Here is a 26,782-nt window from a genome sequence, read left to right on the forward strand (position 1 = left end):
TTTGCAGTGCCCCTGGTGGCTAGCTTGGAGTGAGCTTCTTTTTCTTTCAGAGAGAACGCTAATGAGCTAGTGTTTCTTCTAACATTTAAAAATAAGCCATTAGCTGACATCAGCTTGTGCTAACATCAGCTTGTCACGGGTGCTAATGCCCTGGCTACTTTCCGATAATCTTCATTAGACCAAGCCTAAGCTTCCCTTGTCCCAGTATGATACCAATGAAGGCAGCTGGCCCCGGGAAGAAACTTCCACAACCAAGTGTTTCTTCCCTTGTTTATCCATTTATACCTGGTCCTTTTGGTTGGGACTATAAAGTCCCTACCGACATTAAGCTCGTCCTGCACATATCAAGCCTGAATCTCAGTTCAGTCAAAATGCCAGCGGGGAGTGGGAAAGACTACTGGGATGCGGAAGACTTGCACATGGAGCAATGAAGATTACCAGTCAGTAATCAGGGCATTATCTTCACCCCCACTCTTCCTCATCCCAGGCGGATACCAATGAGAATGCACCAAGCAGAAGACTAAACTAAAATCTCACAGGCACCAAGTGAACTGCACAACCAAAACCGGATGTTTATTTAATGCAGCTTGAAGTTATCCAACAATTCTTAATAGCTGTACAAAAGGAACACCGGCAACCAGCTATTTCTCTGATTAGAAAATTATAGTGAAGGGCAGCCTGGTCAATCTCTTTCATGGATTTTACTTTTACCCTTTTACTTCTGACAAAGAATGGTCACTCCTCCAGTGGATCTACCCTGAATACTCCGGGGCAATGGGGCACCCTTCAGCTCATAGACCAAAGTGATACTTTCGTCTTCCCCAACAGCATGTATATATACACCACCGAAGGCGTATTCTCTTTGTGACCTGAACCAAAGGGTGGCAACAAAGATTTGCAGGAGGAAAGTCTACAAACTTTTTGATGTATATGTTGGCTTTCCGCTCTAAATCCATAGGGTGTAGATACATACCATCAGTATCAAAAAGGAGGGAAGAACCAGTTTCTGACATGCATGGAAGACTGAGTCAGCCCTGGGCCTAAAAGAAGGAAAAAGGTTTGGGGACCAACCCGGAGATTGGAAACTCGACATACAGCATGGAGCACGATATATCCCTTAGTTGTTTGTTTGTTTATTTATTGTGCGCACTGGACCCAGAGGTATCAGGGCGCAGGTGAAAAGAGAACTTACAGCTTAGTTACAGATGTTACAGAGCAAACGTAAAAACTAATTTCCTCTGCGTTACAGGATAAGGGTAAAACAGCATAGTACATGTATAGCGACGTGCATATGTAGACAACATGTCATAAGTAACAGACATTTATATATTAGCAAATCTATATCAAAATACATTACATGCAGGCAAGGGCTAGGTTAGTGCAGTAGGGTAGTGTGGGTTACATATCTTTCTCTATGAGCCATTTAATTGTGTTATTTCTGAATTTGATAAACGTTTGGTCGGATCTGAGTGTGTGTGGTAAGGAGTTCCACAATTGTGCTGCCCTAACTGGGAAACTGGACCCTCCAATGGTGGACAGTTTAAATCTTGGCACTTGAAGACAGTTGGAGTTGGCTATTCTTGGCGGTCTGATGGAGTTTTTTCTGATAAATCGTTCTGTTATATAGCAGGGGCTTTGTTATTAAGCAATTGTGAATGAGGGAAGCCGATTTGAGATTATTTTTTTCTTGGGTGGAGAGCCATTTGTGTTTCCTTCTTATTTCAGAGATGTGTACTCTTCTAGGGATGCTTAAAGCAGCCCTAAGAACATTATTTTGGAGCACTTGTATTCTGTTGATGGTTTGTTTGTTTGCTCCTATGTAGAGAGCATTACAATAATCAAGTTTTCATAGGATGAGGGCTGTAGAGAGGATTAAGCAACTATCAACTGGCAGGAATTGTTTTCCGGCTCGTATTAATTTACATGTGTAAGCCGTAGAGGAAGCCAGTGAATTTACCTGCTTGGTAAGGGATAAGGTTGAGTCGAGGTAAAAACCTAAGGTTTTTACTTCTCTGGCGACCTTGATAGTATTCCCATCAATAATGAATGCCGAGTAATTAAGGTTGAGTTTTGAAATGCGAGCTGCGGTGCCCAGGATGATGAGCTCTGTTTTGTCATCGTTCAGACACAGGCCATGGTTGGCCATCCATGCCTGAACGATGCTATAGACTCTGTTCACCATAGCCAGATCTTCCCTATAATCCCCAGTAAGTGGTAGGAGAATCAGGGTATCGTCTGCGTAGTTGGTATAAGTGATACCCAGATTGTCCAGATCGTCAAAGAGTGGCTTGGTGAAGATATTTTAGAGTGTTGGCGAGACGCATGATCCCTGGGGCACTCCACAAGTAATAGGTATCGAGTCTGCTGCGGCCGATGGAGAGAAGACCCTCATAGTCCTGTCGCTAAGGAAAGACTGTATCAAGACTATAGCTTCCTTTGATAAGTGGGCCACTGAGTCCAGGTGACTACACAGGACTTTATGGTCCACCAAGTCAAAGGCAGCTGAAAGGTCTAATAGGAGGAGAAGTGCTAATTTTCCTTCCTCTCTTAGTGAATCTATTTGGGCCTTTAAATCGATAAGGGCTGTCTCTGCGCCATGTTGTGGTCGGAAACCAGACTGGCGAGCGCCTAAGAGTAGGTTCACCTCAAGGAAGTTTTGAATTTGGGTGTATGCTACCTTATCTAAGATTTTTAGTAGAAATGGCACCGTGGTGATGGGCCTGCAGTTGGTGGGTATGTTGGGGTCCAGTGTTTGTTTTTTTAGAAGAGGCAGTACAGTACCCAGGATTCCTTTAGATTGCGCGGGATGGTGCCAGTAGTGAAGGAGGCATTGATAAGTTTGGTGATGAAAGGGGCTAGATCTCTAGCAGCGTCCTTGATCAGTTGTGCTGGGCATTGGTCACCTTTGCAATTGGATAGTTTAAGCGCAAGAATCATTTTCTCTACCTCAATAACTGAGACCTTAGAGAGGTTAAATTGAGTATGTTCTTTGGGTTTAGACTTCGGTGTTTTGTTCAGGGAAGTTTGAGTTTGAGCTGATAGTAAAGCTTTCTTTAGAGCTATTTTGTTTTGGAGATTGGCAACTTTGTTAGTTAGTGCTAACTGGATGTCAGTACACCAGGTTTTATCTTTAATAGAGTCATCCTGTACTGCAAGTGGGGTTTCCAATTCTTTTAGAATAGAGAAGAGCTCCTTCATGCTAGAGTTAGCTTATGTAATCCTGTTGTTATACATTTCTTGTTTGGCCATGATGATATCCTTTTTGTATTGCGTTGAAATACTTATTAGATTGGTTTTAGTTTCTATAGTGGAATGTAGATTCCATGCCATTTCACATTTTCTTTTCTGTAATCTTGTTTTTTTTAGGTGGGGTGTAAACCAAGAGTTGAGATGCTTTTTGGGTTTGCTCTTCCTAAATATTAGCGTAGCAGTGCTGTCAAGAGTGGTAGTCATAGCATTATTATATTCTTCCACTAGTAAGCTTAGGTCTGTATGGCCTGGTAGGGAGTTGAGATTGGGTAGGATATAGGGTAAGATGTTGTCAGCTGTGATATTTTTCTTGTTTCTAGTTAAAGTGGGTATGGCGGGAGGCAGTATTGGTGCAGTAGGTCTTTTAGTATTGAGAGTAAAGGAGATTAGGTGATGGTCAGTCCATATTTGGGGGGAGATAGATGTGATGGAGAGGTTGCAATTGTGACTTGCAATCCAATCGAGAGTTCTCCCTTTGGTATGGGTGGAAGTGTTCACTTTCTGAGTGAAGCCTAATTCTGTCAGGATGTTAGCTATGGAGGTAGCCTGGTGATCATTAATATCATCATACCCTAGGTTAAAAACTCCTAGCACTAGGGTTTGTGAGGAGTTTTTTAGCTTCTCTGAGATAATAGTAGTAATGTCTTCATTAAAGGTGCTGATCGGGCCTGGGGGTCTGTAAAGGAGATGGATATTTAGCGTTTGGGAATTGGCGGTAGGCAGTTTGATGGATATTGACTCACATGATTTTAGGTTAGGTATGGCGGTAATTCTCATAGAGAGACTAGTTTGGGCGATAATCACTAATCCTCCAACTCGTGAATCAGGTCTGTCAACTCTAAGGATGGTATAATTGTCTCGGACTGCTAGCGTTAGTGCTGGGCCTGCTGCCTCGTGGAGCCAGGATTCCGTGATGGCGATGAAGTCAAGGTCCTTTTCCAAGATGGTCTCTGCTGTGCCTGTAGCATGGGCGACTAAGGATCTAGCATTTATTAATGCGCCTTGCTTTTGATGTCAGGTTTTGACTGTGGCATTAGGCGTGAGTTAGGGGTGGCATGTGGGTTAGCGGTGGTCTTGTTTCTTTTAGAGCGCGGGTTGGTGCTGGGAAGTGGGGTGGCATCCATTGGGGGAAGTATTTTAACTCGAAGGTGATCTAGGTTGATATTATATTTATTAAGGGGTTCGAATATTTTGGGTAATCGTGCACGGAGTCTGAGATTTCTCTGTGCTGTGTTGCATGGGGATTTAAGAATAGGTTGCATAGAGGGGGCTCCTACGTTCTCTGGGGGCAGTACAGAGGGCATGGTGATATGAACAGTGGTAATAAGTAGAACTGTCAGGTTAATGATTACGGCCAAATAGACTCGGGTTGACAGATGGGAGTACATAGTGTTTGAGGCAAGTTAAGCAGAGAGGGAACTAGGCAGGTCAAGCTACAGCATACTGCTAAATGCAACAATCAAATGGTGGGCAGCATAAGGCTAGGTGCAACAATCAAATGGTAGGCAGCATAAGGCTAAATGCAACAATCAAATGGTGGGCAGCATAAGGCTAGGTGCAACAATCAAAAAGTGGACAACATAAGGCTAAATGCAACAATCAAATGGTGGGCAGCATAAAGCTAAATGCAGCAATCACATGGTGGACAACATAAGGCTAAATACAACAATCATAAAGTGGACAACATAAGGCTAAATGCAACAATCAAATGGTGGGCAGCATAAGGCTAGGTGCAACAATCAAAAGGTAGGCAGCATATGGCTAAATGCAGCAATCAAATGGTGGGCAGCATAACGCTAGGTGCAACAATCAAAAGGTAGGCAGCATAAGGCTAAATGCAGCAATCAAATGGTGGACAACATACGGCTAGGTGCAACAATCAAATGGTGGTCAGGCTAGATGCAGCAAACAAATGGTGGGCACGCTAAATGCAGCAAACAAATGGTGGGCAGCATGAGGGCTGAGTGCAGCAGTCAGATAGGGAGCCACCGAGGGATATGCCAAAGGCAGTAGGCAAATTCAGGGGACTTAGGAGGGACAATAGGTAGATGAGTTTAGTTTGAAACAATGAGCAGTTAATATAGATTACGTGAGCAATGGATCAGCAAGCACAGGTAGAAAGCATAGATAGTCAGAACGCTGTTTGGGCAGAATAGGAGGAGGCTAGCTGCAATATTATGAGAGCGAGTAGTGGGTAACAATAGTAGGTTATGTTACAAGGTTACTGTTGTACTTACATCAGGTAGATACCTGTGATAGATGCATGTCCTTGGGGTAAAGTTCGGATAAAAAGAGGCGCCTTGCGTCAGTCAGCGGCGAACAGGGGCAAACAGGGCTACTTGGCCTTATAGTGGCCTTAACGTGGCCGCCGGCTTGTCCGCCTGTTGGTGGAAGTGTTTGTTTAAATTGGACTACAAACACACGTTGTTAGGCAACGAGGCAGAGCCTCATTTTCATGCCGCATCGCGCCCGACATTTTGTTTTTCTGAAATGTCGGCGCGTGCGGACCGGAGGCTGAAAACAGGCAGAAATAGTATAATATGCACGGAAAAGTGCAGGGTGGAGCCCAGGAAGGGCGCGGGGTGAAGATCCTGCTGGATTCCCACTCAGGATGGGGTGCTCGTCCAGGTTGTAATTATACAGAGGGTCAAAGGGAGCCCCCTGAAAGGCGTCAAGCGCCACAGCAAGATCTAAGGTCAAAAACTAGGGTGCACTGTAAGACAGTCCTTCAACTGAAAATGAAACAGTCTGAAGGCATTGGACTATACAAAAGCAATACCCACCCCAAGGTTCTCTCTCCACCCTAACTGTAGCAAGATGGGCTTTCAAGGGTGACACAGGTAAGCCCAAGGAGAACCCACCTTGTAAAAAATCAAGAATTTTGTATGTGTCGCAGGAAAGGAGAGAGAGGAAACAATGCTCACACCAGAGAAAGAGGCCCGATGTCTGTCATAAACCATAACCACGAACAGCTTAAAGGCCCCTTATAAGAGACCAGTTCCTTCTGGCAAAATGCCCTTCACAATTAACCCTTCCAATTCAGTTTCCAAACTGACAGATGCTACTTTCTGAGAGTGCTCTGTGGCAAGCTGGGCCAAAGCATAGGAGACCAAGAAAACCAAGTTGCAGAACAAGAGGAACCCATCATTTCCTCTTCCACGGAGGAATCACCAACAGAACCTGAGCCTCTTCTCTCAGCATCTTAGAAAGGCCCTGAGGGATCTGAGGAATCACAGGAAGAGGGTTTAATTGGCCAGGAAATAGAGAACCCCACTACCAAACAGCAGGCTCCCAGAGGAGGGAGCAGACCCTTGACAACTGAGAGTTGACCTCCGATGCCATCAAGTCCATCCTTGGGTGCAGCAAGTGACTATAAAGTGACTATAAAGCTGGAGGAACTGGAGTAACAGTTGGCGCCCCAGAGTGAATTCCTGCAAATAGGGAACAATCTTGCCTGTCCACCCCTGGGATAAAGGATGCAGTCAAGGAGTTGAGATGGATTTCCACCCAAAATATTACAACTATATGGATAGTGCAAATACGCACTCTTTCGGAAAAGCAGAGTAGCAAACCCCATAAGAGCATTCCCTACAGCTGCCAACTCCCCCCAGTTGGAGGAGTTGAAAGCATCTTCAGTAGAACACCGAGCTTGCAGAGTCCTGTGTACTAGTGACACAGGTAAGCTCTGAAACACTTGTGTATGAGCGCAATATAAATACATTATTATATCATATCATAGTGCAGTACCCCAACCAGGCAGACTGGCACGTGTTGTTATTTCTCCTGGGTACGGAGGTTGGTTAAAACATTTTGCAAACACATTCACTTCCTTCATTCACCATTGCAGGGACTGTGCTACGTTCTGTGCAACAATGCCGAGATCGGGACCTGTGTCTTGTAATGAACCCACTATGGATCCTATTTCAGAAGATAGCACATGTTTGGCCGAAGGTGGACCATGGCACTGATGACAGACATGCTGCAAATTCCACATGGACCTGCAGCCACCTATGAGCCTTCGAACAGAGAGTAGACTGAAGAGCAAACACTCTACCCGAAAAACCTAAAAGCAGTGTTTTCAGGGCTGCATCCAGCTTTGAGAATGAAAGGTAACATTGTGCCAGTACTGTTGCAACTAATGACAAGGCGGCTGACCTAAAAGTATCACAGTCAATGTCTGAAAACAGCTGGTCCTGTCTCTCCAAACAATCAGTACCACCTCCCACCGCCATCCATGCAGCTGAAAAATCATTCAATAGGCTCGGCCTGACGTAAGTGGCTTAGGTAGAAATATGTTAGCATATGTTTGCTTCAGAATAGTTTCCACTTTTCTGTCCCTCAGATTTACAGGGATGCACCCTCAGATACAACCAGAGTGGGACCTGAAAAATGCAGTAAGGGAAAGTAGTTTTTAATTGTGCCTGGATATTCTGTCTCAAAGTTCTGTAAAGTGTACAGCTTAGTGAGGAATCTAGGTGCTCCAGTTACATCTGGTTGCATCCTTCCTTTATGCTTCGAGCATAAGGCTCCCCTTCCTGAATCATCAGGCGCCTGCTTCTTGGGGAAAGCTCAACATCCATGTGGGCCATGTCCACTGTGACTTTCACATGACTTGTATCCTACCACACCCGAAATTACGCACAGGTATTGAGAAATGTCTGGACTGATTTTTGTGTTTCTTGTCTGCATCTGAGGTCCGGGAATGGCCCGTCTCAGGAGGAGCAGACATCAGGTACACTCAAGATGGGATACTATAGACAAATAATGGCAGCAAGAAACTTCGGCCCACAGCACAAGTTAGCAGGAATTGCCTAAGTGCCTTCTCAGACGCAGGAATTCACACTGCCAGGCAACCTGGGCCGAAGGTCAGCGCTTTGTGTTAACCTTAACCAGTCCCATGACGTCCCCCACCTATGGTCGGGTGCGCACACAGGGTTGACACAGGCACCCAAAAGCACCCAGTCACGGGGTGTGTAATGGCCAGTGGGCGCATCTGCTCTGCAGGCTGCCTTATCCCTCCCTGCTCCCCCATGATATTGCTAATCATATCTCTACCCATGGGTGCATCACAAAGCCTTCTGTGACATTCCGCACCACAATAACATAGCACAGTTATCCTTGTTAAAAGCCTTCACTCCGCTTGGGGATCATTAACACCCAGTACTGCCAGCCACTGAAAGGCATGATCACCTAAATATATATGCAAATTACTAAAGCTTTCCGATTCATTGATATATTACTGTATTAGGCAGGCTGTTTATTGTATGAACTGTGGAGCAGAGATCTAGGCATTAAAGATTACTCAATTCTAACTGTACGATGGGTCATCAAAATATCTAACTACAGCTTTGTCTGTTTTATTGCATAAATCACATTTCTGTTGCCAGATTAAATATCTAAAAGGCTAAATCAGATCTTACCTATTACAGAGATGTTCAGTAGATTGCTCATTTTCCAGGGAGCGATGTTCTTGTTCTTAGCTTCACACCTGTATGGTCCAAAGTTCTGAGATAAAGCTGCAACGACCTGGAGCACAGCAGACGCATTGCCAGTGACATTAATCGTGCCCAGCTTTTCGCTTCCCCGAAAAAAGGCATACTGAATGGGGGGTGTTCCACTAGATGACTTGCACATTAGTCTGAAATTCTGTCCAACTGTCACCTCTGATACCTTCTTGTCATGTGTGAGGACTGGTCTTGAAACTGCAGCTGAAAATAAAATGAAACTCAGTTATTGAACCAAATTGGCATATAATATCCCTCATTTAGCACAAAAGCAAAATAAGAATACACGCATGCCAGTAAAATTCGTACAGAGTGTCGAAGGGGGAGGTGACATTTGGTCAGTGAAGTGGAATTTGAGAAATTAAAATATGGTGAAAGTTTGTGCTTTATTGACACATTTGATTCTCTTAAGCAATATGCGAGGAAAAAGGTGCTATGCACCTCAGTTTAAATATAGTATAACAATAATGTTTTTGCATATAAATAGGTGCGGTGTATGTAATCTGTAAGTTGTATAGAGGTAGTAAGATGTGTGATAAAATGTGAATCATGGTAGAAAAAAGTGTATCCAAGTTACAATACTAGTAGAAAATGTCCAAATGTTTCCTTACTGCATGTGTTGAGCTATTCTACCATGTCTAAGTGATGTAATAATAGATGAGATTGGCTAGGGGTAACAGCCAAAATTATGCCTTGCCTCAGAGTTAGGTGTGGAAGCTAGGATGAAGTGTACTAACTAATTACACCACTGTGCCTGGGTAAATAACTCACATTGTTGGTGTGGCAGTGTCCTTTGAAATGTGTGCCTTTAGTAATGGGAGACTAAATGCAACAATTTCACAGGTGACAGAAAATTAAGAATCCTTAATACAGTGTTGTTTGATAATAAGACGATTTATTGCAGTTCAAATAAATTAGAGTTGCAGAGCCAACACTTGTTTCACACCTCAATTGTACGTTTAAGGAAAATAACATATCAGCACAATATATTTCTGGAAAAAATAAGTGTTTTGTGAACATTTTTACATGTGTGAAAATGTAAAAAAATATATTATAGATATTATGGAGGAAAATTAGGAAATGAAAATGATAAGTACTGTCCTTGCACGGTACTGCAGTATTATATTGAAGTGGCACCGTAACCTGCCATGTTTAAACACTGCTTCTTGCTTATGATTGTAGGTTATACTGTGCATGTCTTTGCAACAAAAGCCTCTCGCATAGTTTGTTGGAATGCTCACCTTCACATCTCTCACTTCTTACGTGTTTTCCTTCTGGTATATGCAAACATGTTTTTAGCTCTCGCTTTCTTAAGAAAAGTGGCACTAGTGAGTGGAAGTCGTCATATTGCTATCAGTCTCGCCTGCATCAAAGCATGTGGAAGTCTTTAAGGAGTATATTCACCTTGACTAACTGAATTATAACACTGACTTTCATGAAAGAGAGCAGCTGGTGTCAAAGCTGATATAATGAGGCTCTGTTCTCCGCTATCAGGATGAATTCAGTATGCAACCTTGACCTTTTGGGACCACCCCTTACACTGGAAAGCATGGGTTCTGTTGTGTATAAGAGAATGAGGTACTAAGGGAAGGGAGCTTCATCTGAATTTGGGTCTCGTGTTGCTGTTGGGTCTGTTCTGCTATTGCTTTTTTACTAATAAAGTGTTTACCAATCTACCAGAGTTGGGCGTCGTAATTTTCCTCAACAAGATTGGTGCCGTAAGACATCTGATTCTCATTGCTCTGCGGCCAAGAGCTATCGGGCACATTTCCCATTGATCCCAGTGGGCCCAGGAGAGATGATTTTGGTGGAGGGGAGATCTGCCCGGGGAGCCTGGAGACTAAAGGAGGACAGGCAGAGCAGGTGCGGAAGAAAGAGCTGACTGAAAAATCGCGTGTTGGTGAACACAGGTAATTGTGTCAATGAATCGTGTATTATGTTGTCTGAAACTGTTTGGGGTCAATGCTTTGCCTTTGAAATCTGGAAACCAAACCTGAAACTTGAAATCTGTTGTGAATTTCTGGGAATACAGGTTTAAAAGTACCCTGCCTATAGGACTGCTTAACTGAATAATGGGAAAAGTAAAAGCGGTCGGCCATCGCAGTGTAAAAGCAGCACATCCATGCTCCCTACAGATATTAGAAGAAATAAGACTGCTGTACTGGTCAGGGTAGTGTAGTACAGATTAGGGACTAGGAAGAAAGTGTACTGTAGCAGTGTGAAGAAAATATTTTGGATGAGAGCCCTATGATCGTCTTGTCTTAAGCCATACTTTGTGACTTGAAACCCTAAATGTACAACTCGGGTTGCGACCCCGCTTCCTATTTCACACTCTTCTCTTTCCTACTACGGGAGCTGTAATAGGCTTTGTTTCCACTGATTATGTGTCTTGTTTTTGATTCTTACCTATGTATGTCTCTGAAAAGCTCTGCCTTACAGGTAGCACAGTGGGGGATATAGGCTGTGAACCAGCAGTCATTTGCATCTGACCAACACCTACAGGTGTTTCTGAAATTTCTGTACTGGGAGAAACAAAGGTCCGGTATGATACCTAAGCCCCCGGAGAGACATGGCAGGGCAGTTAAGTGAATCAGTCGTACCCATGCCGGCAGCCATGGGACTCGATAATGTCCCAATGCAGACAGATTTAGGAATGGTATAGTATTAGGTTTGAGTGAATTAGATTAGTTAGTGCGCTCTACACGATTTTATAGTTCTTGATTGTTCCAATAATTGTGGACATCAATGGCTGCATGGCTACATAGGAAATGGTATCGAATGACCAGTCCAGGGATCAGTAAGTGCATTTTTTGAGTTCATACCTAAGCCTGTGCATTTTGTTATATTCACTACTCACAGGTTTGCTTTTCCAATGATTCAATTATACACTTGTTAGTTAGTAACACTTTTTGTGGTTTATTCACTTCCTTAAGTATATTTGGTTACAATTTTTAGATTTTTTGGCAAATTCTCTTCTACTTTTCAGTTTTGAGCCTAATTTTCAGGTGGGGCCAACATAACTCCGCTACGAGGCACGTGCGTATGATTTACCCTTCCTTGGGTTTTTCAAGGCACTAATATAGTAGTTCAATAAACAATTATTGGTTCATACCAACATTAAATCTTTCAAACTGCTATTTGCATTTGCTAGACATAGCATTCATATAACAACAGTCACAGTTTTCTCTATTTCCTGGTCGTTAGTGGTGCTGAGTAGACGGATTTCTGTGGTTCTTAGATTCAAGTAAGTTGATTTCTAATATGTGTGATGTAGTTGTTAGGAGCCATTGGGCTCTCCTGGTGTCCACATTTTCTTATATTGCGGTTGTGACTTGATATTCAGGACTCTGATATTTGGTGAGCGGTATATTCTTCCCTTGTTAGGTTCATTTCTTCGTGCGTTGTTCCCTGTTGCAGCTACTTAATATAGGAATGAACCTGGATCAGTATATACCTTGTCTTATCCCTGTGAGAATGGGTTCAGGGAAGTCTAGTCAATTGCCACTTCCTCCTAAAGGAAGTCCAGAACACTTCATGTTTACTCAGTACTCGCCAAAAGCATGTAATTACCTGGGAAAAGCGCCATGAATATACACAGAATGACTCACCTAGACACTTCCCCCAGGTAGGCACATTTGATTTATACAGGATAATGAATTTGCATAAGGTATTAGAAAAAAACATTTACACCAATGCCAATGGGATATTTATCTTGACTGGCATACTGAAGCTACTAAAAGACAAACTGAGTCTATGACCCACGCATTGAAAGAAAGTCAGGAAAACCTCCAGTAGCAAGTACATTTTTTAAAATCCAAACCGTCAAACCTGCAGGTACCAGTCCATAAAGCTTGGTACACATGATTTTACCCTGTACTTCAAGGTGAGCCCCAGTTAAAGGAAAGTCCAGAGAAAAGTGTAGAGGAGGAACCAAGTACCCCCATCAAAATCTCTACCCCCATGTTGCCTATATGCTGGAAACCGGAAATAGCTACACAAGCAGTACCAGTGAGGATGCCTGTACCACAAAGAATCTTCGAGACAAGATATCAATTGAGAAAACCCTACATGCATGCACAAAGAAATAGTGCTTTTCTGGCTGAGGTTCCAGAAGAAGTGTGCAACTGAACAAGAAAGAAGACTGGTGATGTCATGCGAAGTAAGAACTGACGCACCTAGAAAAGACACGCAAGATAAGAAGATATAGACACGCTACAGAAACTGAAGATGAAATATTGAAGTTAAGCAACATTTCTGGATCTAATTTTACACCTGTAGAGATGCAGCAACGCAAGTAGGGCAAAGTAATCATTAAGGCTGGCTATGTAGTGAATTAGATTGCAGCGATCCGCCAATGTATACATATAGGAATGTACAGAACCTGGATATTCCACGATGCACTTTAGCAAGGCTTGAAACCCCATGATTGGAAAGGATTTCAGTGTGGCACAGTTGGAAATAAACTGATGGCAGAGGAAACATTTTAAGAAAGGCTTGGCTGGCCCAGCACCAAGAAGTTGAGGCCACAGTGAGTTGGACGCCTATCAAAAAGGCTCCAACGAATATGAGAAAAGAACAAACTTCTGTTTGAAGCAGTATGAAAAAACACTGAAGGCGTCAAGAGTTCATCATTTAATGATATTACATGCAACAAAAGGTTTGAAAGAGGGGTCTCCAGTCACATGGTCGAGATCGAAAATAGCTTGGGTCAAGCTACACTGAAACTAGAAGACATGACGGTGCCATACTCCCTTTATTTCTCAGGCACAAATAGCTTCTGCAAGGCCAGGTACAAAGCCCTAATTGACTGGCAGACTGTAGGACTGATGTTAGATGTTGGGCTAATTGGTGGGGAGGCAAGACCACGCCAACCCTCCATGCACCTTGGATGGTAGCCTGTGTGCTGCTAGCGTGTGGAATATTTCAATAAGGTACAAGTATGCCAACCAATTGTAGAGGACCACGTAGTAAGGAGCCCTATAGTTTGTGTAACCAATTAATTTTCGTGTGTTTAGTGACAATGAAGATGACTGTACACTTGGAATGGTCTTAGTTGCCCACTTGACTTAGATACCCAATCACAACCTATGTATAAAATATAGAACGTATACTTAATGTTCCTCTAAAAGCCAACCACTGTTACTCTGAGGTTTTTGTAGTTTGCCACGTAACAGGATGTCGGAGATTATCGAGCGTCCTCTGCCCACTGCTGGAGGACTGTGTGGCTCCCTGTGGATAGCGGCCATTAGTAGAAAACTTGCAAGTCACTAAAAGATAGGTGGGACAGGTGCCTCTTTCACGGAATCCCCTCCCGGTTTCTACAGGCAACTGAGTGGACTGAAGGAAGGCTACAGTGGACGGTTAAGGAGGAGACGATCCCGAGGGTCAAGAGCTGAAAAATGAAAGGTAAGTCGAGTGAGAAATCTGGCAAAAGTACATTGTATGGGGAAAGTAATAACGGGAAAAAGAAACAGAGGGTTGGTTGGGTATTAGTGTTAAGTAAGAGCATATGGACGAAGAGCGATCCATAAGATAAGCCCAGAGTCCTGCGTTCAGGAACGTCAGAAGAGGTGGTTTCAAAATCCGAAGAGGATACTTAGGAGACGGGCAAAATAGATTTTGCTAAAGGAAACAATTTAAACTCCCTATCAGGAGTCACTTTAGGGGCATGAGTAGCCACGAGGAGCGTTGGCAGAGATATATGTGGGCCGGCCAGTTCGTTTGTGTATATTGTATGTTATATGTTTTATGTGCAGGGAAAAAAGTGAGATGTCAAAGAGTGACAAATAGCAGATTGTGTTTGGAAAGCAAGAGTAAACAATTATTTACTTATTTAGACATTTAGAGTATTGTCTGAGTAGGTAGATTAAAGTAAAGAGAGACATAGAGGTTTGGAGCTGAGCCGATTGGTGCACGTTCATATTATGTTGTTTTTCTGAAAGGTATTGTCTGTGAAAACAAACGGAAAGTATGGACAGTCAATTAAGAGTTGTCACAATGAAGAATGTTACTACGCTCATACACTTGTGTAAACAGTTGCCAAAACACGCACCCAAGCTTAAGCAGTACAGTGGAGAATGGTTTAAGGGCACAGCAGATACATTTTCATGCCATGGCCACAAGGGGTATCGCTGTCAAATGCAGTTTTGCAACACATGACTACATACTTGCATGCTGCCAACACAGGAAAGAAATTGGAAAAGAGGTTAGCCGACTTAGAGCTTTGGAAGATGGATCAGGAGGAAAGGGAGGACCCACCTCCTGAAGACTGGATGCTTAACCAGTGCAAAGAGGGGGGCTTTGAGCCTTTTACTCTCCTTACTGCGCCTGAAGTAACGGCAATAGTGCAAAACATGAAGGAGTGCATCCGTTAAGAAAGCTTAAAGCCTATGAACCGCCTGCTTATAACAGTGACGAGATCCCTGAGAAAGCTCCACGAAAAAATGAGATCTCTAAAGTCCCATAGGGACAAACAGAAAAGTGAGCGGCCAAATGTGACCTTAGATATAGAAAGGGAAATTAAAAGATGGAAAGGCGAGAAAGACAAGACGAGATGGCTCTCATAAAGAATGAGTGAAGAGGCTGTCAGATATTGCTCAAGTTTGGTGGGAACAGCATCGAGGAAGTACAGGCAAGGGAAGATCAGGACGAGCAAGATAAAAAAAGAGAGAACGAGAGAAATGATTAAAAGAAGATAAGGCCAAACGAAAGAGTAGACAAAGGCGAGAACAAATACATCAGGAAGAGCAGTTGAAAAAGGAAAAAAGAGCACAGGAGCAAAGGAAATTTGACAACAGTCAGAGAGCAATCGAAGAACAAGACAGGCTAGAAAAGAAGAGAGAAGAAGAGGTAGAACAGAAATTAAGAGAGAAAAAATGCAAAGATGCAAAGACGATGAGGTGCGTAGGGCAAACGAGAGGAAAGAAGCGAAGAGACCAGAGGAAGAAAGGGTTAGAGAAGAAGCAAATAACCGAAGGGCATTTGATGAGGAAATGGAAAGAAAGAGAAGACAGAGAGCATGCAACATTGATCACATTGAGAAAGAGCTAATGGAACCAAATCCAGCAGTAGAATGGGAGGACATTGAGGCGTTTCTCCCGTCACAAGAACTAATGCCAGAGTCCTCTAGGATAGACCTAGATGAGAATTTTGAGATAGGAGATATCGGAGATAGAATTGAGAAAGCTTATTAAGAGATGAGGACAAAAAGTGAATTGAAAAATAAAGGGAAAGATGATCGATTGGTGATTTCCCAGCCATGGGACACGGAGGGAAGTCCTTCTAGTATAGAGCATTAAGCTTTGTCTTTGGACAGGCTGACTCTAAATAGGGATGAGAAAGAAGACAGCCATACGAGTTGGGGATAAGATATGTCAGATGAAGAAAGGGAAACCTTCCGTAGGGAGGAGGGTGCTGGTGCATGTGGTCTCGAGGGATGTTTTCAAACAGACAAATAAGTTAGGTGGTCAGATCTGGACCTACCTAAAGAAAGAACGCCAGAGCCTATGGCATGCACAAAGCAAACTCAAGGGCAATCTCATAGTGAGAGGGGGGAATTGCCACCATACGTGAGCAGATTAAGGTCATTGCCAGGAAAAAGACGACCAGGAACCATTGTCCCAACTATGGATAGGCAGACGATTGAATCCGATTGCGAATTTAGGATTTCACAAGTCCCTTTATTAGAGAAAGGAGGGGCCAGACTGCAGTATATACCGTGGCCCCAAATGGATAAGGACAATTTAAGATGCAAGTTACCCAGCTTAACGTCGGGTTTTGGAAAATGAATATATAAGCTAGAGAAAATCACCGGAGGGAATCCTCTAGCCATAGGGGACATTGATGGTCTCCTAGCAGCTATTCTTGGGGAAAGGGCTGATGACATTTGGACGCGAGCAGGATACTCAAGTGTCACTGCATAAACCACAGAGTGGCATTCTAGAAAGTGTTTAGAGTACAGTATCCTGACTCGTCAGATATGGGAGCAATTATGGCACGCAAAATGCAGGACGGCGAAGATCTGCTTGCTTATATTCAGAATTTCCAAGAGCATGAGTCCTTGGAAACTCGAGAACCATGGGGGAAATTAATTCCGGTATTTTATCATATTCTATGTCAGGGTTTGCCAGAACAGGTACAGAGACAGTTTAAGAAGCTGGTGGGTATGGAAGCAAAGCCGTGGCCAGAGATACTGCTGACCATTGCGCACCATTGCCGGTTGTTACAAGAGAAAAACCGAAAGAAGGAGGACACTAGGAAGATTGAGGAAGCTAAATTGGTGCAGAAGAAACTTTCTAAATATGCTTTTGAAGGGGCAATGATGACTACTGGAGAAGGGTCAGGATCACAACAGACAGCAGGTATGCCACAGGTGAATAACCAACGGCAGTTGGATCAAGGAGGAAGTGGGTTTGTATTTTGTATTAGTATTAGTTTATTATTTGAATTGCGCGCCAAACCCTGAGGTAACTGGCCGCTGGAAAACTTGAGTGTTACAGGCATACATACATAGGAAAAACAACAGTCAGGTCAACCAGGGTTTACAGTTGGGTCTAGTGACAATAATTACAAGTAAGAGCATAGGAGTTAGTACAATCAAAGTAAAAAATCAGAGGGGAGCATCAGAGTATGGACAGTGACATCATAGGGTAGGTTTATCATTGAGCCAGCTCTTTACTCTGGTTCTGAAAGAGGGTTCCAATCTGATGGAGAGAGGCAGGGAGTTCCAGCATTTGGCCGCTTGAACTGGGAAACTAGCTCCTCCTGCTGTTTTTAGATTGAACATAGGTACTGTAAGGCAGTGGGAATGGGCAGATCTGGTAAGACGAGCTGGTTGGTATTTGCAGAATTTGTCCGACAGGTATTTAGGAGCCGAATTTGACTGGGGTTCGTGCCAAGAGTAACAGGTTTTAGAGGGAGAGGGGGCTTCCAGAATAATCAGGGTGGTTTTCAAAATGTACAGAATGATAACCAAGGCATGCAGGGAGGACAGGTTAGGAGATCCCTTCCTGTATGTTTGACATGTGGAATGACAGGACATATAGCGCGAACATGTGGGAGCCAAGGGCATGTACAGAATGGGTCATTCTCAAGAGCTTATCCTCCAGCATATAGCCCGCAAAGCAGGGATGGGTTTGCCCAAGATCAGACAGTGCATCAGATGCAAGCACCGCGAACACAATAGGCTTTGCAATCACAGCAAGCACCATTGAATCCACTGCAAGAGCAGTCACAGCACGCACCCACGCAGATACAGCAGAGTGCAAACACAGGGCAGTTATAGACTCCTAGGATAGGAGGTGTCACCATTAAGGGTGGGAATCCTTTCACAGGTACACGAATAAGTATGTACCCACAATAGGACAGCTAACAGGGTGACTTTATGTGTTCAGTACTATCTGTGATGCCAAATCCTCAAGAGGAATCACGGGTTGAAGTTACGATAGGAGGAAAATATTTTTATTTTTAGTAAACACTGGGGCAACTCATTCATGTACACGAAAGGGAACATTTTCATCATCAGGAAATGCCATGAATGCTCAAGGTTTCTCTGGAGCTACAAGAAGAGTTCCTTTTACTGAGAAATTTGCAGTTTCTATAGGAGAATGTGATTTGTCTGTTCCATTATTGTATTTGAGACAGACTCCAGTTAATATACAGGGTTGAGATTTAATGACAAAGTTAAATATGACGATTTCTTTTACTGATGAAGACATAGTGTGTTCTACACCAGAAATACACTATTTAAATGTAAGTGAATTCATTATGGCATTTACAGGGCAAATAGCTTTTGTTAACATGGCTACCTGGTTTAATGGATAAGATCAAGAGAATACCTGATGAATTTTTGTTCAGGCACAGATACCTATGGATGAAGAGGGGAGACGGGTTATTCAGTTAGCAATATTGCGAGGGGAATTGGCCATGCTGGAAGGTTCGGATAAGGGCAGGCCATGGAGAACAGTGATTGCCTTTGGGGAAGGATATAGGTTGACTAATGTCACTGAAGAGGATATGTTTAGAGACGACCCGTCAGATGATGAAGTAGTGTTTGAAATGAGCATCACTTATTGGATCAGGACAGAAAAATGAGGGGTCTCAAAGAGAATGGTGATAGTGCGGCAGCATCCTGCATTTTTTGGCGAAGACATGGAAAAGATACTGATCTCATTATGGACTATGGGCCCCTATTAAGTAGGGCTGTTGAAAGGGGTGGGAGAAGTCAAAATTAAGTTGAAGCCAGGAGCAATTTTACCTCGAGCAAGGCAATATGCCATGTGTCGAGGGGCAGATGAGGGGATTTTTAAGACTATGGGCCTCATCACGACTTTGGCGGTAACCCTCAAAACCCGCGGTCACGCTTTTGCCGCCGGATTTAAGGGTCTGCCAAATCAGGACTTTGGCGGATTTCGCCCTAGCTCTCAGCTGGGGGGAAATCCGCCGAAAATGTGCGCTATTACCGCCAGCGGGAAATCCACCGGCAGTAAGAGCGCAAATTTGCCCCATTGAGCCCAATGGGGAATGGGGCATTCCCAATTGGGCTCAATGGGGAATGGGGAATTACATTACCGCCAAACTCGTGATCCGGCGCTATTAGCGCCGGGGAGTTCGGTGATAGGGCTAATACCGCCAGCGGTAATACCGCCGGCGTTACCGCCAAAGTCGTGATCAGGCCCTAAATCAACTATGATGGAACAATGCATCTTAGTAACGTCAACGTCACCATGCAATACCACAGTGTACCCTGTTAAAAAATCAAAGGGGGTTGTCAAGGCATTTAAATTAGGACATGAGGCCAATTAACCAGATTGTGGAGGTAGTTCCAAATCCTGCAAAGATTCTGTGCATTATTCTCCCAGAGGCATGATATTTCACAGTGATTGACTTGAAAAATTTGTTTTCTCAATCCTGTTGCATAAAGACTCCAAAGATCTTACATCATTTACGTTTCATCAGACGAAGCTAAAAATCACACGTTTACTTCAGGGGTTCTGTGAGACACCATCAATCTTTAATAGGGTCCTGCAGATGGACCTGAGCAATATTGAGTGTTGTGTTGCAGTACGTAGATGATATTTTAGTTTGCAGCAGGACAGAGGAGGAGTGCAGAAGAGACTCAATTCAGTTAATGTTTATCCTAGCAGACAAAGGATATAAAATGGATAAAGAGAAATTGCAGTACTGTCAGGAAGAGGTGTTATACATAGAACAGTTAATTTCGCATTAGGGAAAGAAGGTTACACCTAAAAGAGCTGAGACAATTATGAAAATGTCAAAACCCCATACGATTAAGCAAATGCAACAGTTTCTGGGACTGTGCAATTATGTAAGAGCATGGGTATTTGTTTATAGTTCATACACAAGATCCTTGTTGCAAGCCCTAAAGAAGGCACAGGGCAATATGGAAAAGATTGAATAGACGGAGGAGATGGAGGAGGGGTTTGATGAGTTGAAGAAAGCTATTTGTACAGCTCCAGTTTTAGGAATTCCCAATTATTCTGAGGAGTTCTTTTTGTTTTGGAACAGTTATGATAGCAGTACTCACACAGAGAACTACATTGGGGTACAAGCCCTTTGCATATTAAAGTGGGATTTTGGACCCAGTAATGAGGGGTCACTTCCCTTGCGAACAATCACTAGTAGCAGCCGTGTACACCATTAAGAAATCTGCAAGCATAGTAATGGGGTGTTCTATGGTATTGTTTGTTGAGCATGCACTATTTGTTGTTTTGGAGAAACCTAAGGGTATGCTGACATCTCAAAGAGACTCTGCTTATGAGGTGGTTATATCAAATCCTGCCATAAAAATGGTCAGGTGCCGAATAGTGAACCTTGCCACATTTGTAGCCGAACCTGTGGCAGAGGGTGAACATGTGCATGACTGCGCGAGTTATGAAGACTCATATGAAGGCGTACCACGTGTAAAAGAAAATGCGTTACGTGGAGGAGAGACCCTCTTTATTGATGGTTCTCCAAAAGTGTATCAAAGCAATGGAGAACGACTGACTGGCTCAGCTGTAGTGAGCTATAGAGAGAATGGAGAATTTGAAAATGTGGCAAGCATAAGGTTGCCATCTCATTTTTCAGCACAAGCTGCAAAATCGGTACTGCTTATTATTGCGCTTGAAAAATACAAACGGGAGGAAGTGACAGTTTACAGTGTCTCTGCCTATGTGACGTCAACTGTGCACGCAGGATTAGCACGTTAGAAAAGGAGGGGCTACCTCTGAGCGGATGGCACTCCAGTGCAACACGCTGCATTATTGGATAGACTTATAAAAGCAATCTAGCTCCCAGCAGCCATAGCGATAGTTAAATGCGCAGCATATACTAAGAAAACTGACTTTATTTCACGCAGAACCCAAGCCGCAGACGAAGAAGCCAAAAGAGTTGTAACTTCTTCAGATATTTCGAGTTTTGACACTCCTTAAGCAAGCCAGGGATAAATCATAGCTGTAATAATGAAAGAGGGTTTTAACCATTTGGCAAAAAACCGAGTTAATGGAAATTTAAGGTGGGGACCCACAGAAAGAGAGACATATGGACATGGACGGGGTGTTCTTTATCCCGCACCGAAGCACTGTGGCGACAAGACAGCACTTGTAACCGGTGATGCCTGCAGCCTTATTAAGGGTGAGGTTAGAGCAGCTACACTACCCTGCGTATATCACTAAGGCGCACCTCGCAGCAACCATTGTGGATGATTGGTTCGTACCGAACCTGTTAGAACACGTTGCTTTTTATGTAGTAAATTGCATCATATGTCAAAAGTTTACTGCTGGGCACACGCTGCAAACAGTCAGTGGCATTAGCCCTCGACCAAATGGTCAGTTTCAGCATTTACATATTGACTATGTTGATATGCTGTAGGTCTGCAATGATTAAAGGTATATGATAGGTGTAGTGTGCCCCTTCTCATTGTGGATCAAGGCTAGTCCATGCACAAACCCAAACGCCACTTGCGATGCAAAGTTTGTAGTCTGAGAAGTATTTCATAGATGGGGAGTATGTGAGGTGCTGAGATCGGATAATGGCCCCCATTTTATGAATGAGGTTTTTGAACAAATCAGCTTATTATTGAGCATTAAGCACAAGTTTTCTTCTGCTTATCACCCGCAAGTGAACGGGTTATGTGAGAGACTCAACGGTCTGCTCAAAGAGAGAATAGCAAAGTTTAAATTAATCATGAAGACGGGATGGTTGCATTGCCTGCCCCTTGCATTATATGTATTGAGAAATCAGCCTGGCTCAGATCACCACCTCACACCCAACGAACTAGTCACAGGGAGGTGAATGAGAACGCCTCTAACTCCTCCATCGAGGACAAGGAGTGATGCCCCGACAACTGAAAAATTGTTAGGACCTGTAACATGTATGACGGCTAGTATCTCTGTCATTTCAGATCAAGTCAAGCGGACGGGGTGTCGGTTTCAGAACACAGATGAAGACCATACAGCAGAGTTCAGGAATTACCTACACCTAACATTTTTCCTGGAGATCAAGTGCTAATCAGGAATTGCACAAGAAAGTGGCACAAGCCCATATTTGGCAGCTCTTTCATTGTGAAGAACATCACTCTATCAGCTTTTCCAAGGAAAACAAGCTTGGATTTACCAGGGTGATGTGAAAGTCTATGCTGGAAAGACCGACAAACCCCCAACCCATTCGGAAGCAAGTCAAGGAGAAGAAGTTCAGCACGTGTAGACTAGATCGATGACGAGGAAGAAGGACGGAGAGACTATCCAGTAGATAGACGAAGAGTACTTTGGACTGTGGCTCCTTCATGGGCACTCTTATAGATACTTAATATGAGTGCGAAACAGCCACAAGAATTTGGTGACATTAGACTGTAGCTTCCCTAGAAACACTCTTTGTATCTTCTACAGCAAGGAGTGGACTGGAGTGCGAAAAGTAAAGCTAAGGATGCCAGATTTGGACTTTCTAGTTGACCACTGGAAGAGGTAGAAGTTCCCTGATTCATTCTTCACTGAGTTTCACTTTGGTGGACCACATGGTGCTCACTGATGTTGACATACACAGACTACTTCTTGCTGTCTTCATATTTATACTCAGAGCTTACCCTGCTCTTGTTGACCGTTGTGTTGATGTGCACACTTTTGTCCAAGATCCTAAGAATGGCCCCGTGATTAGACCTCTTCTGGCAGCATTTCTAGACCAGATTAGACAATTACCTGAACATTTCTTTGAGAGCACGAATGGTTCTTTCTAACAAAGATGTTCATAATTTACTTACCATGATTTTTTACAATTTACTTGAAGTTCATCCTCATCTTGTTTGGCGCAAAGATACCACTCATGTGTTCATACAAAATCCTATCAATCGTCCTGCAATAAGTCAGCTACTTGTGGAGATTGTAAAGCAAATTCAATGGCCATCTGAGTATTTCCTGAGATTGCCTGGATAAAAAGAGTTTTTTCTTTCCTTAAAAGTAATTACAGGCAGGGGCGCTGTTGTGCGCCAAAGAAGATGGCCGCCTGAAGTGAGAGCTCCATAACCCTCACAATCCTTATGAGCTTGTAACGAGGTGTGTAATCACAAGGCATCATGCAGTATCTGCACAGGCTCCCGCAAGGAAAATTTGGAAACAATCCGTGCCCCCTGGCATCTGCAGAAGGAGCGAGTAGCAGCGGGCGATGATAAGATCAGAGTATGCGTTGCACACCAAAACCTGCTCGCACCTCAGTGGCCACTCTGGCAATAGCAGACATCGAGGCAGAATGTCTGACCCAGGAGGCCCCTGGTTGATGCCTTGCGGACCAGGGGCGAAGAAGAATAAATTACTAAAAGAACCCTGGTGAGGCATTATCCAGCAATCTCACCATCTACATAGGAGCTGAGTTGAAGAGGACGGTCCCGGGAGCACCCCAAACTCCCCAATCAGCCCGCCCTCAGAGCTCGCCCCAGAATAGTGACGGATGGTGTTCAGTAGAGTAGGAGAGAGCCGTCAGTGCAGTGGTGCCGTGATTTGCCCGGAGATCCCCTCCTGACAACACCCTCTGGAGCAGTCGAAGGTGAAACAGAGCTGATGACCGTGCTCCTCTGGTGAAGGTATGTGACCCGCATCGAAACAGGGGAGGCCCCCGGTGCACCGTGGGCGCCCACTGCCTGTCAGGCGTGCACCCCCAGAACCCCATTGACTCCCTGGTGCGGCCGGTGGGCACAGAACACATCCTGTCAACCACTCCCCTCCTTGCAGATAGCAAATTAACTACCGGCTGCCCCCTGGAGCACCCAGTGGTATGCATCACCCCAAATAATCTGAACACCCAGGGGGCACAGTGAAGTAATCCACCCTATAAAGTTACGAGCGCTTTATGAGCTGATCCCCGTTCCCCACAATGGTCCAGTCGACCAGCGGCAGCCCATTGGGGGCTGTAGACCCTCTCTAAAATCACAAACGTATCAATTGTGTTGTGGAGACCCGTGAGGCCTGCATCTCCACTAACCACCAGAACACAGGGGCAGACATTGCAGTGTATTGGTAAGCGACCTAAGTAAGGCCCTAACTGACCACTTGGGCCCAACAAAGACAACTGCCCAGCTCCAACCCATAACCGAGTACCTGCCACACACTCAGCTGAAGGCAGATAAGCCATTACTACAAAGGTACAGCGATATTCCACAATACATACCAAGCATCTACAACAGACTGCACCACCAACATCCAGAGCAGCCTGTGTCAAAGTCCTGTTGGAACAGTGAGGCGGGCACCAGCTGGCCGGACTTCTTGGGGCCACATACTTGGGAAAAATGACAAAGGAACCTAATTCCAAGCCAAGATCCAATTTGACAAACCAGACCTGCGTCCCCATCCCTTCTGACCAATCCCAGGCACCGCGAGCAGCAACCAAGAGCATATCACATCCCTAAATCAAAGGCTGCAACCTGCCCAGCAATGCAGGCATGACAAGGGGCGCCAAGGCCAACAAAAGAAGCACCATGGACGCCTACCCTAGCGCATCAAGCATGGAGACCCCCCAGGGCTCCAACCTCTCACCCTCTGGAACCGCCCAACCACCAAAGGAGCCAAACTTGGACGCTACATGTCAGCACTCCAAGCAGGATTTGCTGCTGTCAACAACAAATTAGATGACATAGGAACTACTATCGCCTCCATTAGGGTGGACATACAAAAGGTGAACGCTAGGGTCTCGGAGGCAGAAGGCAGGGTGAGCACCCTAGAAGATACAACATCCACACACAGCAAAGCAATTGAGGATATCCAAAAGAAACTGAAGTCAATCTGTGATAAATGCGAAGACCTCGAATCCAGGTCTAGACGCAATAACATAAGAGTAGTTGGGATTTCGGAAAGAACAATGAATGTGCCGATGGAGCAGTTCATAGAGGAAGTACTCCGCTCCTTGTTCCCTGGTGCTCAGTTCTCACAGTAATTCCTGGTGGAAAGGGTGCACAGATCTCTCGCCCCACCTCTCAAACCAGGCCCTCCTCCACGCCCGATAATAGGCCGCCTCCTTAACTGCCATGATCGAGATCTAATACTCCGCCTGTCGCGTGAGAAAGGGTCCCTGTCATACGATTCCAATCAAATACATATCTATCTGGATATCTCCAGCAGAGTCCTAGCGGCCAGACGGTCATTCGACCAAGTCAAAAAACACTAAGGGCCAAAATAAATACCGTACACAATGTTATTTCCTGCGAAACTCTGATTACAACACTCAGGCAGAGCCCACTTTTTTGAATAACCTGAAGAGGCCATGTCTTATGTCAAACAACACATTCCTGATGCCCTGAATAATGAATGAAGCATGGTATATCTGGCACAATGCCTAACACCCCAATATAAATATAAGACTCACAGCAAAACAGGAAGAAGACACACACACTCCAAATCAATTAGAGGTTACGTCTCCCACGAGTGGAAAGCTTTCATGGTTACAGGATTGGCCACACAAAGCCATCCACTACTATGTTGGTTGAAGGGAATACCCTGTCCAGTTGGAGGAATGGTGAGGGTGGGAAGGGAAGGGGACAGGGCAGTTGGGAAATAGAAAAAGCTGACGACTGTAGTAAGAACGGCACACATAAGACCAGCAACAGGCACACCACAATTAAACCTTCCGGTATGAATGGTGACAACAGGCTCAACGAATAGAGTAAACTTATTATCATGCAATGTGAGCGGTCTAGCAAATCCCATAAAGGCCAGGAAAATACTGACTTATGCCAGGCGACAGAAAATTGACATCCTTTACTTGCAAGAAAAACACACTACAAGGAGAGTAGTGGAAACTTTGCCAAAGACTGGGGCCCCCTGAAAATTGGAACAGATTACTCCTCCCAATCCAGAGAGGTGCTAACCATCATACACCGCCTTACAGGATTCCAAACGACAAGATGGTCAATAGACGCCGAAGGGAGATTTGTAGTCATATGGGGTACACTGCCGAACCAGTAAGCAATCCTTATAAATACATACGGCCCAAACATCGACATCCATGAATTTTACCTTAAGGTTATGACACTGATATCAACCCGGGAGATGCAAGGGTCTTATGGAGTTGAGACTTCAACGCGATCTTAGACCTCCATAAAGACAGATCAACCAGGCCCACCAGACCCCACTTCAAAGCCGCTAGAGCAATAAAACAAGGCATGCCGGAGATACCGCTGAACGATGTGTGGGGAGAGGTTCACCCATCCTCGGAGAAAGACACATTTCAATCATCCATACATTCCTCCAGCTCCCACATCGACTACTGACTAGTATCACCGGAAATCATTCCACAGGTGGGAAACTGCTCTATTCTCCCACACACAGTATCGGACCATTCCCCAGTGTTGCTTGAGATAAACATAGAGAGCGTGGAAAAAACTCAACATATATGGCAGCGGCCACCGGCCCTGCTGAAAGTTGAAACCATCATAGAACCCCTGAGGGCAGAAATCAGTGAATTCTTTGAACTCAATGAGGGCTTGGTGAAATCATCTGCCACAATATGGGAAACTTTCAAAGTCTGGATACGTGGCCACCTGCTGTCTA

General features: G+C 44.3%; 1 protein-coding gene across 4 annotated transcripts in view; it reads right to left on the reverse strand.

Moving 5' to 3' along the window:
* PECAM1 (platelet and endothelial cell adhesion molecule 1) overlaps positions 1–26,782 on the reverse strand; it is a 1,005,718-nt gene that overhangs the window by 598,206 nt on the left and 380,730 nt on the right. For all 4 annotated transcript variants that reach the window (XM_069654996.1, XM_069654995.1, XM_069654997.1 and 1 more), the window contains exon 7: positions 8,670–8,957. In XM_069654996.1, coding sequence (XP_069511097.1) covers positions 8,670–8,957 — 288 coding nt within the window. The remainder of the gene's footprint in view (positions 1–8,669; positions 8,958–26,782) is intronic.

The sequence above is a fragment of the Ambystoma mexicanum genome, chromosome 3q (assembly GCF_040938575.1).
Source record: "Ambystoma mexicanum isolate Mex_15411 chromosome 3q, UKY_AmexF1_1, whole genome shotgun sequence".
Lineage (NCBI taxonomy): Eukaryota > Metazoa > Chordata > Amphibia > Caudata > Ambystomatidae > Ambystoma > Ambystoma mexicanum.